The 14,121-nt window shown below is 43.6% G+C and overlaps 1 protein-coding gene across 3 annotated transcripts in view; it reads left to right on the forward strand.

Annotated features, from left to right (window-relative positions):
- Nucleotides 1–14,121, forward strand: part of LOC121585013 (armadillo repeat protein deleted in velo-cardio-facial syndrome homolog) — a 279,542-nt gene that overhangs the window by 259,888 nt on the left and 5,533 nt on the right. For 2 of the 3 annotated variants that reach the window (XM_041901322.2, XM_041901323.2), the window contains 5 exons: nucleotides 7,395–7,522; nucleotides 8,773–8,923; nucleotides 9,304–9,496; nucleotides 11,511–11,622; nucleotides 11,910–12,060. In XM_041901322.2, coding sequence (XP_041757256.1) covers nucleotides 7,395–7,522; nucleotides 8,773–8,923; nucleotides 9,304–9,496; nucleotides 11,511–11,622; nucleotides 11,910–12,060 — 735 coding nt within the window. The remainder of the gene's footprint in view (nucleotides 1–7,394; nucleotides 7,523–8,772; nucleotides 8,924–9,303; nucleotides 9,497–11,510; nucleotides 11,623–11,909; nucleotides 12,061–14,121) is intronic. The other variant, XM_041901324.2, reaches the window with a different exon arrangement.

Consider the following 14,121-nt stretch of genomic DNA (forward strand, 5'->3'; position numbering starts at 1 on the left):
GAAAACGAGCTGGAAAGAGAGGGTGAACAGAGCTTCATTCAAACCTCATCTTCATTAGCGTTGAGGCCATCGACTCATTTGAACAGACTGCACTGAAAACATGCAATTCTCAAATTTTCCAAGCATTCTATTTTGTTGTTGTTTTTCAATTAAGCTTCCTGATATTTTCTGCTGGGTTTGCAGTGCACCCAGGGTTAACACTCTGCAGCTATTGTCTTTTATAAGCAGCTGTAATGATGTGATGTGTTAGCTGCTCTCTCCGTGGCTTCCCCTGGGAAAGCATTCATTAACGTTAGCTATGACACGGACAGGGATATGAAAACCTTAAGCATACATTCAGAGCCACGGGGGGTCTCTCAGGGTTAAATATGTGCATATGTTACAGGGCTGGAATGCGGATCCCATGACTTCTGATTTTCCCCTGTTCCAACAGTATTATTTATTTAGTTAGTGTTTCATAGGGAGAGAATGAACCCTCTGCTCCTTCTATCCCTACCTAACTTCACTGGAAAACACTGACCTGCTGTAAAAATGTATCCACTTTGTGGGGTGATATAGCTGTTATTGATTGAAGTGTGTTTTCTGTAGGCCTACAGATGTTCCTCACGTGATGTGATGGGGTTTTAACTGCTCATCCTATGGATATAGAGTATGGATGGAAGAAGTGGGAGGCTTTGGTATGAGGCTCCCCACTTAGGTTTGATTGATGAACAACGCATTTGGATAGAAGAGGGCTAGTGTGTGTGTTTCTGTCAGTTAATCTAGAATGATTTTGCTGCTTGTCAAGCCGCAACACCTGCACTTTAGTTGCAGCCAAGAGTGAAGCCACTTGAACCCTATTACACTAATAGTCAATTGATGAGCTACTTGCATCACTCACTCAACTTTACTTTGTTGTAACCTACTTTCACTCTCACACTGAGTGCAGCATAAGCTTCCTCTCCTCTCTACTCTGTTAGCCCCTAATTGAGCCACCAGTATTTGAGTTTGTCACCGCTGCCATTCTGCTTTGAAAATTAACCTGGTGCTCCTCTCAGCTCATTTAGAAGTGATCTCGGGCCTCCCAGGCTCTCTGTGTCCCTCAGCTCGCTGGTTTGATGTCCCGCTCTCTCTTAGTGTTTGACTGCAGGGGAGGGAGGCCACAGCAACACACCACACACCAGCCTGCCTGACTGAGGTCTACTGGAGAAAACATGTAGACATGGAATGAAAAGGAAACATACTGTACATGCTAGCCTTGCACCCAGGGGAGTGGATAATGTTAGATGTTAGTTTGTATGTTGAGTGTGTGTGTATAGGGTGGGGATTGATGGGAGGGGTGTGCATTCATGTTTGTCAACATTTTCTTTAGATTAACTATAGAACTATAATATATGCAGTACATGCCAAGGCCTTGAGCGAGAAAGCATGCCTGTGTGCGTGCAATATATGTTTGTAGCTCTAAGAACCAGCAATAGGGGGACAGATCAGTCATGTCACAGTAACAGCTGATTATTATCACCATGAATTATAATTCCCTGTTTACAACCTGCCTGGCAAGCAGCTAGCAGGTAGGCGCTAACTAATGACTGGAAAGTGGTAAATACTGCTAAATACAGGACATGTCATGGCCATGCTATGCTAGTACAGCATCACCCTATAGCAGGGGTAGGCAACTACATCCAGTCGGAGTGGATGGTCGGGGGGCCGGAACATAATTATAACCCTGCAAATTGACCCCAACTAAGCCTAAAAAGAGATTGTATTTGAAAATAGCAATTATTTCATACCTTGAATTACATTGAGACATGATCACATATGTCTCTTGGGAACAGGTTTTTTAAAATTAAACATGTTTTAGCAGAATTTTGCAGTCCCCCCCAAAAAAAGAATCACATGAAGGTGCACTGCAAACCATAGAATAAAAAAAATATGGTGAATCTCTATGTTGCTAACCCCAACCCCTATGCATGTGCACTGCAATTTGACTGCAAACCATAGAAATTAACCTTACAGAGATACTACGTCAACTGTGGACATGAACTCCGAGCTCTGGAACAGATCTTCATTGGCTGGACATGTGGAGATCCCAGAGAGAGCTCTAGAAATGAGTTTAAAGGCCCCATGAATGTCTCTCCTTTCTCATCTGCCTCTGAGGGGACAGTACTTGTTCACGTTATCTGAGCCCTTGGCTCCGAAATGGCAATTTCATAACTGTCTGCCTGGAAGAGACGAGTCCAAGACCAAGGAATTACAAGAGAACGGGGAAATGTAGGATTGTGTATTTACAGATTCTTGGTTATTAAAACACTGTCTTGGATTTAAAGTGAATTTGGCACTGGGAGGTTTGAACATGGCTGAGACTTGGTGCTGAAAGAATCATAGGCTTCACAGCAGGCAGAGTCTGATAAATGGCCTTGAATTTGCGGAGTCTGCACTGACTGAATGTCTGACAAAAGACAAGTCGTATGGAGAAACGTATTGCTACAGCGCTGTTCTGTCTGTTTCAGTTCTACTGTTCTACTCACTCTGCTGCCAAGCTGTGTTATGCTGTATAAGCCTCAGACAAAAGCAGTTCAGTTGTCAGTCACACTTTAGATGGCCTCTATTTGATCACTGGCCTCTCGGACTCACAGAGCTCCTTAGAAACCTGAATCCTCAACACAAACAAGCATCTTTCTTTGGTTATGACTGGGAACCCTCTCTCCACGCACCACAATTGGTTTACATGGCTGTGGCGGGATATTCTGCAGGGATGAGGACAGGAGCTCTGAAAGGAAACAGCTCTATGGGCTGTCTGGATCTGGCAACCCCAGGATGAATGGACCAAAGCCAGACAGTCTCACATCTTTCAAAATTACGGGTGTGAACCTCAGATTTAGACGTGAAAATTATTATTCAAGGTTTGTGCATTTCCGAGGTCTGCTCATGCCCAGAGCTGGATGTAGTCTAGCCTAGCTCTGGCAGAAATAGACAGCTCTGCTCCCTCACGTCTCCTCTCCATGGCTTTGGAGTAAATTGTCTGACTCTAGACTTTCATATCTTTCTTCTCTTCCTCATTAAGGTGATGGTAAAAGGCCCTTCCAGATAGCCAAGTATTTTTCATCCATTGAAGCAAGTAGTACTTGTATTAATTATAAGGCTTTCACCACTTTTTACACTGAACAAAAATATAAACGCACCATGTAAAGTGTTGGTTTTATGAGCTGAAATAAAAGATCCCAGCAATTTTATATATGTACAAAAAGCTTATTTCTCTCAAATGTTGTGCACAAATTTGTTTACATCCCTGTTAGTGAGCATTTCTCATTTGCCAAGATAATCCATCCACCTGAAAGGTGTGGCATATCAAGAAGCTGATTAAACCGCATGACCATTACACAGGTGCACCTTGTGCTGGGGACAATAAAAGGCCACTAAAATGTGCACTTTTGTCACACAACACAATGCCACAGAGGTCTGAAGTTTTGAGGGAGCGTGCAATTGGCATTCTGACTGCAGGAATGTCCACCAGAGCTGTTGCCAGATAATTAAATTGTCATTTTTTACCATAAGCCTGTCGTTTTAGAGAATTTGGCGTTATGTCCAACCGGCCTCACAACCGCAGACCACGTGTAACCATGCCAGCCCAGGACCTCCACATCCAGCTTCTTGACCTGCGGGATCGTCTGTGACCAGCCACCCGGACAGCTGATGAAACTGTGGGTTTGCACAACCGAAGAATTTCTGCAGTAACTGTCAGAAACATTCTCAGGGATGCTCCTCTGCGTATTCGTCATCCTGAGTTTGGCGCCACTAGCACGCTGGAGAAGTGTCCTCTTCACGGAAAAATCCCGGTTTTAACTGTACCGGGCAGATGGCAGACCATGTGTATGACATCGTGTGGGCGAGCGGTTGGCTGATGTCAACGTTGTGAACAGTGTCCTATGGTGGAGGTGGGGTTATGGTATAGGCAGGCATAAGCTACGGACAACGAACACAATTGCAATTTATCGATGTGCGATTTGAATGCACAGAGATACCGTGACGAGATCCTGAGGCCCATTGTCCTGCCATTCATCCTCTGCCATCACCTCATGTTTCAGCATGATAATGCACGGCCCCATGTCGCAAGGATCTGTACACAATTCCTGGATGCTGAAAATGTCCCAGTTCTTCCATGGCCTGCATACTCACCAGACATGTCACCCATTGAGCATGTTTGGGATGCTCTGGAACGACGTGTACAACAGTGAGTTCCAGTTCCCGCCGATATCCAGCAACTTCACACAGCCATTCACGAGGAGTGGGACAACATTCCACAGGCCACAATCAACAGCCTGATCAACTCTATGCAAAGGAGATGTGTTGCGCTGCATGAGGCAAATGGTGGTCACACCAGGTACAAACTGGTTTTCTGATCCACGCCCCTACTTTTTTTTGAAAAAGGTATCTGTGACCAACAGAGGCATATCTGTATTCCCAGTCATGTGAAATCCATAGATTCGGGCCTAATGAATTTATTTAAATTGACTGATTTCCTTATATGAACTGTAACTCAGTAAAATCTTTGAAATTGTTGAGTGTTGCGTTTATAATTTTGTTCAGTTTATTACTAAGGCTTTCAGACTTCTCTTCATTTCCACCAAAGAATGTATGGAGTGCCTCACCAACCACAATGTATCAATCATAAAGAGTTCATATGTTTTTGCCCACATAATTCAGGGGTTTATAATATACCTCTCGAAATGAGCGCTTCGAATAACATGGAATGAACTGACGGTTGTTTTCTTTCATTTAAGTTCTGTGAATGTAAGTGAATAATTGTGTGTGTGTGTGTGTTGGAGAAGTTACTCTGAAAATATAGTTTACCAAGCTACAAATTACGTCACATTGGAAGAATTTAAGCTACACTAAAGCCAACCTTAAGAGAAATATAGTTTACTTAACTAAAGTTACTTTGAAAAAGTAGTTCACTACATCCAAATTAATTTGTGAAAAAAATCAAATGTAAATATGAAATGTCAGACTACAAATTGCAAGATTAGATCACTTTGGGGACATATCTTAACAGAATGCGTAATATAGCCTATTAATAACCAAAACGATGTTTCAAGTGAGGATTATGCAGGTCTGATGCCGATAAAGAAAGGAAATTATAGCCTACTTCACTCATATTTTGTTTTTGCAAAAAAATAAGTGTTGTTCCAGTAATTAGCTACATGACTACATGGCAAAAAAAGTAATTAACTGCTGAAAACACTACCTAGATTTGAATTTAGTTCAACTACCAACACGCTACTAAAATATTTGGTTGAATTACTAGTTGAACTACATGTAGTTCACTACTCCCCAATGTGTGTGGGAGTTCTGACTGACACTATTATTCAGAAAATACTGAAGGAAAGGCAGTCTCTTCCGAACCACCAGACTTTAAAGTGCAGAAGGCCTTGACTGTCAGTGTGTGAGAATGTGAATACAAATGTATTTTGATAAGGTTGAAGTACTTGGTTTTGAGTCCATAGAGCCAAGCCAAGCTGTCTTCCATAGTGAGGGGCTGTTTGTGTGGATGTACTACAGTATGAGAAGTGATCCTCCCCTGGGATGTCAAACAGCCTGTGGTGACCTTGGTAGTGGAAAGGAGAGGGGGGTTCGATACACTCTCTGCCTCTTTCTGACCAGCCTGAGACATCTGATAATGTAATTACACTCACATCACAGCCAAGCCAACCATTTACTGACTGTGTGAAATGGACAGAGAGATAAACTTTGCTTTCAGATACTCGATTTTGTTGTATATGTAAAATCAATATCTACTTACATCATGATTCACAATCCTAATGTATTTATGGTCCTGGTGTGAGTGATGTTTTGTAAAATCAATGTTTTGTTGTAAAATCGACTGAATCTTGGTCTGTGGCAACAGATTATTTATTTGTGTGCAAATTAGTCTAAATGAGAAAAGTACCAGGTTATGTGTGGCAGTATTCACATCATTACAAGCAATGACATTTGCTCTCCCCTTTTTATAGTTTAAGTGATCCTATACTGTCCTGATCCTGAACTGTGTAAACACAGTCCTAAACTATAATCTGTGGTCATAGTGATCCGACCATGTCAACAAGCTCCACTTTACCTTGCTATCAACTGCCATTACTGAGGCCTGTTTGAAATGCCACAACAACCTAAGAAGGGACTCACGCCCTCCACTCAATAAAAGCAGGGCAGAGTTTTATGACTTAGGTCATTGATCACAGCAGAGATTTGTACTTTGAGAGCTACAAAGTGGCAATTAAGCTATTGGCTCTATTACTGTAGAAGAGCACTGATTCTGTGAGTGGCTGATGACTGTTTTATCTGTGACTGTGCTACTGTTTTTGGTCACACTTACAGTATACCAGTAGTATTAGTAATACTGTGTAGTAGTAGGAGGAATAGTAAGAGGAGTATCAGTAGGTAATTACAGTTATTCCATTGTAGTTATGAAATAATGACTATGCCATTTTAAATTGTTAGCAAATGTATGTTGGTTTTCTACCCAGTGGTAATAATAGCTTGACACACTTGTTTGTTATGTCTTATCACGTTCCTGTTAATGAGATTTACTAGAGTGAAAGAGAATAATAATTCCCATCATTTGACAGACACCTAATAGTATTGCTTGCCTGACTCGTGTGAGAAGAGACTTGTATTAGAGATCTCAGTATTATCTGAGCAGTTTCACAGACTCTGATTGCCTGTCTCTGTTTCCTTCAGTTGTGTTTAATAATCGGTCTCTGTTTCCTTCCTGCCTCCCTTTGTATCTACTGTACCCTGTGTGTCTCTCTGTCTCTGTGTGTCTCTCTGTCTCTGTGTGTCTCTGTGTGTCTCTGTGTGTCTCTCTGTCGGTATCTCTGTGGGTGTCTCTGTGTGTGTCTGTCTCTGGGTGTCTCTCTGTCTCTGTGGGTGTCTCTCTGTCTCTGTGGGTGTCTCTCTGTCTCTGTGGGTGTCTCTCTGTCGCTGTGGGTCTCTCTCTGTCTCTGTGGGTGTCTCTCTGTCTCTGTGGGTGTCTCTCTGTCTTTGGGTGTCTCTCTGTCTCTGTGTGTCTCTGTGTGTCTCTCTGTGGGTGTCTCTGTGTGTCTCTCTGTCTGTGTGTCTCTCTGTCGGTATCTCTGTGGGTGTCTCTGTGTGTGTCTCTGTGGGTGTCTCTCTGTCTCTGTGGGTGTCTCTCTGTCTCTGTGGGTGTCTCTCTGTCTCTGTGGGTGTCTCTCTGTCTCTGTGGGTCTCTCTCTGTCTCTGTGGGTGTCTCTCTGTCTCTGTGGGTGTCTCTCTGTCTCTGTGGGTGTCTCTCTGTCTCTGTGGGTGTCTCTCTGTCTCTGTGGGTGTCTCTCTGTCTTTGGGTGTCTCTCTGTCTCTGTGTCTAACTTCCATGTCTCTCTCTCGCTGTGTCCCTGCAGGTTTTGAGCTGCTGTACCAGCCAGAGGTAGTGAGGCTGTACCTGTCTCTGCTCACTGAGAGCCAGAACTACAACACTCTGGAGGCTGCAGCAGGGGCCCTGCAGAACCTCAGTGCCGGACAGTGGACCGTGAGTCTCACACATACAACACACACAAACACACATTGTGATTAAGGGGAATAAGGTCTCTGAACTTCAATAGGCCTCAATAGGCTAGACCAGTTACCCCAAATGCAGCTCTGTGCTGTCATTACTAAACACCCTCCATTTGGTTACTGTAGTGAGTAATCAGTGTGATCTTTTGTCCAGCTCAGGGGCATAATTTTACCATCACTGGTGTAAAGTACAAAGGCTATTCATGTTCTTCCCTTCAGGAATGGAATGTTCTTAGTCAATACAGTGGCTATGTTAGGCCTAGAGAGCTCTAGCATGCTAGCGCCATAGTGATTCAGTTTTTAACACCTATGTGTCACGCTGTAAACATATCCGTTGCCACGGCATTCATCATCACTCGGCTCCAGTTGGCAAAACACAACGCAACAGACAGGATGTTAGATTGATTTGGAAACATCCAACTTTTATCTCATTTTTTAAAAACGCTTACACAAAACATGTAACGTGTTTTTAACATGTATAACATGTGTAGTGTAGTGTACAGTACATGTATACCCTGTATAAACTGTCACCATTTTCCTTTTTGCTCTGTTTTCTATCACTGTTCTGCACTGGTGATTTAATTTGTATTTTTTATGATTGTGGAATGTATAGAGACAGAATCTGTCCCTCCTCCATGGTTTTCCATTCCATTTGAGCTGAGGAGGCTGATCGCCTGTCCACGCTCTAGGGCTTGGGGCTGCTGCCAACACATCAAACCTCTGCATCGAGGAGATGGACATTACGTGTCCCCGCTCCCTATGAGGATATCTCAAGCTTTTCTTTTGTTTAAATCCTCTTTTCATCCCATTCTTCCTGCTGCTCTATAGCTGTTTGACTAGGTGCAGTCTGTTTTAGGCTTACTACTGCCACCCAGTGGTGTGGTTCTGGTGTTGCACCAGTTTAATTACATCTCAGAGGGTAACGGTGTTCAGCAAAGGAGCTCTTTCAGGTCAAACGTAATGTTTTGTGTTACAGGAATAGAGGAAAATGTATGTTTAATCAGAGACAACAAAAGAACTGTCAAATCCAGAGAGCCACTGTTGGCTTTGCTACTGGACAATAATAGTGTCTGTGTGTGTGGAGGGGCGGGCGTGCAAGTGGGTACACGTGTATTGCTATGTGTAGGTGTGTGTGTACATGCGTATGTATGTATTGGCTGATATTATTCTCTCTACACAGACCGGTTATCCATAGCCTCCATGTTCCCTCCTCTCTGTCCCCAGTGGTCCAACTACATCCGAGCCACTGTGAGGAAGGAGAAGGGTCTTCCCATCCTGGTGGAGCTGCTGCGTTCTGATGCTGACAAGGTGGTCCGAGCCGTGGCCATCGCCCTGCGTAACCTCTCCATCGACCGCCGCAACAAAGACCTGATCGGTACAATCACTGACCACATAACCTGACCACACATGGTCAACACAAGGCCTCTCTGTACAGCAAACAGAACAACATTGGGATAAAACATTTTGGAATACGTTGAGATTAGATAGCTGTTAATGAGGATAAGAATATGATTGTTGGACCTGTGTATGTCTTTTGCTGAATATGAATGTGTAATCTACTTATTGTAGATTAGAATGATTGTAGATTAGTCAAAGATTGAATTGCTTGATATCGAACATTTTGTACAATGCTATTATGAATCAATGCACTATGTAACCCTACAAGATAAATGTTGATACACCTGTTACCTCTCTACTGCCATCTGACGGTGCCCTCTGCACCCTGCCATTTGACCCCTGCCCCCTGCCCTGTAGGGAGCTATGCCATGAGGGACCTGGTGAGTAACCTGCCCAGTGGTCAGCAGCGGCCAGCCAAGAACCTGGAGGAAGACACAGTGGTGGCCATCCTCAACACCATCCACGAGATTGTGACGGACAGCTCCGAGAACGCACGCTCTCTCATCCAGGCCCAGGCCATCGAGAAACTGGTGGCCATCAACAAGACGAGGTAGGATGATGGCACAGTACAGCTCATCTCAGTACAGCCCAATACAATACATTTCTTGATAAAAAAAAAAAAAAAAAGGTGTATTTGTATTGTATTTGCTAGACATTCTACTGCACTGTTGGAGCTAGTAACATAAGCATTTCACTGCACTTGCTAATCAAATCAAAGTTGATTGGTTGCGTACACAGATTTGCAGGTGTACACAACCAATAAACTTTGACTAGATTTGATTTACAACACAGTACAGCACAGTACAACAGAGCATAATGCAGTCAAACAATTGAATGGGTTCCACATTAGTACAGTATGTACATTAATGACTACATGTGACACTGGCCTCCCTCCCCATGAGAGAAAGTTCCTTACTTTTAAATTATTTTGACTTTAAATGCAATGAATAATATAGTGCCATTAATAATATCCATGATATACAGTATATTCTGCAATCACTCAAGGACCAGGATTGTCTGCTGCTGGCCATATACAATGTAATGACCCCGTGCCTTTTCATGTCCTCTCTAGCATGGGCATTAATGGGCTTTTAATAATATTAAGTGCTATAAGCTGGATTCCTTGTCATATCATTTCGATCTGTAGAACATTACTTAGATTGAATAGATAAGCCCGTATCGTGTAGTGTCTGGTTTCCAGGAAACCTGCTATAGTCCACTTCACCTGAATACTAAGTACTATGAATAGGAATTCAAGAGATGTTTGAATGATTTCCCAGTTTTCACATTATTTCATATCACTGTCCTCATTTTCCATTGAGTGATCTGATCTACTTGATCAAGTCAGCGAGAGAGGACAGCCAGAGATGAGCTGTTTTGATGTCTCCTTCTACAACCTATTGATGATTTAATTAAGATGAGTTTCCAATGGGAATTTTATACCTGTACTTTATTGAATACCTTTAGGTTCTAAGTTCTGGTACAAATCCAATCAGACACCAAAGGAAGCTCAAACTAGATGTATTTACCACACTGGGTGTTGCAGCTGCATAGCACACCATACAAGTCACACACGCACATATATTTATACCTTCCGACTAGGCCCTCCTATATCTAGGATGAACAATCAGTCTCTGTTGCTGGGCAGGAACTGAGTCTGTTCCTCATGTTGGTGTTATCGTGGCCCAGCCTGAGTCCAGAACCTTCGTGTCCCTCCATGCCTTTCACAGGACTTCTTATCAGTCAGGAGAGGCCTTGAGTTATTGGGAGTACACATTCCTATAGTCTACTGCAGTCCACTAAATAATACTCATTTTCATACACACAAATCTTAAACCTAACACTACATTCAATCTTTAAGAATATATAAAAGCGATATATTAATACTAAGAGTATATAGTGATATAAAACAGTAAAGATATAAGACAGTGTTATAGAACAGTAATTATGATCTACCAGCTCTAACTCCAGACACATGGCTCCTATTCAACCCTTATGGAAGCATTCTTGCACTCAGACACAGGCCCCCTTTGTATTTTCCCTCTGCCCAAATACAATGGACATAGATTATTCCATCTAACCCATAATGTGATAATTACTACTGCTAGGCTAATTATACAATTATAAATGGACTAAAACGGGCTCATGTCAAATAGTCTCCAACAATACCAAATAAATGTGTTTTCCCTAAACCCATGAGATTGTCTGTGAAGTGATGGAGAACCTCCCCCCCATGTAATTAACAGAAGAGCTAAGGAGTAGTTAGTTAATTGAATGAAAGAAAATGTGTGCGGCCATTGGGGTCTGAATTAAAAGCAAGCTCTTGGGGCCATCAGTGGAAATAAGATGGATGATGGCTTTGAATGTGAGATTGATTGCATTCGGCTCCAGCCTCCACTAGCTGCTGGCAGTGGTTGGGCCCAACGTTCTGGGTTGTATTCACTAGACTACCGGAACTTGTCCAATAAGAAACATTTTTGTTGCAAAACGTTTTCCATTGCAAAATGTTTTGCTACGGTCTGCACTAATGAATACGAACCTGGTTCTCTCCCTGTCTCGCTCAGCCAATCACCACGTGAGAACAAGGCTGCCTCCCACGTGCTGCAGACGGTGTGGAGCTACAAGGACCTGAGAAACGCCCTGACCAAGGAAGGATGGAACAAGAGCCACTTCCAGGTACACGGCTGTGTAGAAGAACACGCACACACACGCATGCACACAGACACGTTCACATACACACACATGTACAATAAGTACGGCGGCAGGTAGCTTAGTGGTTAAGAGCGTTGTGCCAGTACCCGAAAGGTCGCTGGTTCTAATCCCCAAGCCGACTAGGTGAAAAATCTGCCGATGTGCCCTTGAGCAAGGCACTTAACCCTAATTGCTCATGTGAGTCGCTCTGGATAAGAGCGTCTGCTAAATGACAAAAAAAGAAAAATGTCCCTACTCTCTCCCCCTCTCAGCCTACAGCGACCGGCGCACCTAAAGCAGCCAAGAATGGCAAGCCAGGCTACGACGACACTACCCTACCCCTGATGGAGAAGAACCAAGGTCAGTCTGTGATGGCAGGCGAGACTGGGGATCCTCCGGGCCTGGCCTACTGTGGTGAACTAAGTGAGGAAACCATAGATAATATAATTGCTCTGTATCTATGGAGGAAACTGCTGTTGTGACGGTGTGTGACTGTATCAGAAGCCTTGATTAGAATGAGTGCTGAGGAGGATGGCTCTATCTGGACTTTGTTTTGTGTGTTCTCACTCATAGCCATATACGCACTGCCCCCATTGTTCTGCTGCAGTGTTTGGTGATCTTCATGTGCTATAGTCAGTACAATTGGGATGGTGTGGTCTGGAGAATGATGCATCATGGGTAGATTTATCTAATCAAATAGTGTGTTCTGAATGCAAATCCAAGCATGTAGAGTAGGATATGAAGTTACATAGAGCAGGGGTCATATATATATAAACTCAGCAAAAAAAGAAACGTCCCTTTTTCAGGACCCTGTCTTTCAAAGATAATTCGTAAAAATTCAAATAACTTCACAGATCTTCATTGTAAAGGGTTTAAACACTGTTTCCCATGCTTGTTCAATGAACCATAAACAATTAATGAACATGCACCTGTGGAACGGTCATTAAGACACTAACAGCTTACAGAGAGTAGGCAATTAAGGTCACAGTTATGAAAACTTAGGACAGTAAGCCTTTCTACTGACTCAGAAAAACACCAAAAGAAAGATGCCCAGGGTCCCTGCTCATCTGCGTGAACGTGCCTTAGGCATGCTGCAAGGAGGCATGAGGACTGCAGATGTGGCCAGGGCAATAAATTGCAATGTCCGTACTGTGAGACGCCTAAGACAGCGCTACAGGGAGACAGGACGGACAGCTGATCGTCCTCGCAGTGGCAGACCACGTGTAACAACACCTGCATAGGATCGGTACATCCGAACATCACACCTGCGGGACAGGTAAAGGATGGCAACAACAACTGCCCGAGTTACACCAGGAACGCACAAATCCTCCATCATTGCTCAGACTGTCCGCAATAGGCTGAGAGAGGCTGGACTGAGGGCTTGTAGGCCTGTTGTAAGGCAGGTCCTCACCAGACATCACTGGCAACAATGTCGCCTATGCGCACAAACCCACCGTCGCTGGACCAGACAGGACTGGCAAAAAGTGCTCTTCACTGATGAGTCGCGGTTTTGTCTCATCAGGGGTGATGGTCGGATTTGCGTTTATTGTTGAAGGAATGAGCGTTACACCAAGGCCTATACTCTGGAGCGGGATCGATTTGGAGGTGGAGGGTCTGTCATGGTCTGGGGTGGTGTGTCACAACATCATCGGACTGAGCTTGTTGTCATTGCAGGCAATCTCAACGCTGTGCGTTACAGGGAAGACATCCTCCTCCCTCATGTGGTACCCTTCCTCGAGGCTCATCCTGACATGACCCTCCAGCATGACAATGCCACCAGCCATACTGCTCGTTCTGTGCATGATTTCCTGCAAGACAGGAATGTCAGTGTTCTGCCATGGCCAGCGAAGAGCCCGGATCTCAATCCCATTGAGCACGTCTGGGACCTGTTGGATCGGAGGGTGAGGTCTAGGGCCATTCCCCCCCAGAAATGTCTGGGAACTTGCAGGTGCCTTGGTGGAAGAGTGGGGTAACATCTCACAGCAAGAACTGGCAAATCTGGTGCAGTCCATGAGGAGGAGATGCACTGCAGTACTTAATGCAGCTGGTGGCCACACCAGATACTGACTGTTACTTTTGATTTTGACCCCCCCTTTGTTCAGGGACACATTATTCAATTTATGTTAGTCACATGTCTGTGGAACTTGTTCAGTTTATGTCTCAGTTGTTGAATCTTGTTATGTTCATACAAATTTGCTGAAAATAAACGCACTTGACAGTGAGAGGACGTTTCTTTTTTTTGCTGAGTTTATATTATTTATTTTTTGGGGGGGGTTAAAAACACTCCAGGCCACTCTTGAAAGTCTAAAACTAGATCAAAATATGTATAAATTATAATGGACCTAATATTTTTTCAAATAACTGTCATTTATTCTGGCCCTCAAATTGCTTTTGATGAACAAAAAATCGGAAATACCTATATGGCCCTCGAGCCAAAATTATTGCCCAACCCTGACATAGAGGGAGGTACTGAAGCAGCCTAAA

This window comes from Coregonus clupeaformis, chromosome 16, assembly GCF_020615455.1.
Source record: "Coregonus clupeaformis isolate EN_2021a chromosome 16, ASM2061545v1, whole genome shotgun sequence".
Classification (NCBI taxonomy): Eukaryota; Metazoa; Chordata; class Actinopteri; order Salmoniformes; family Salmonidae; genus Coregonus; species Coregonus clupeaformis.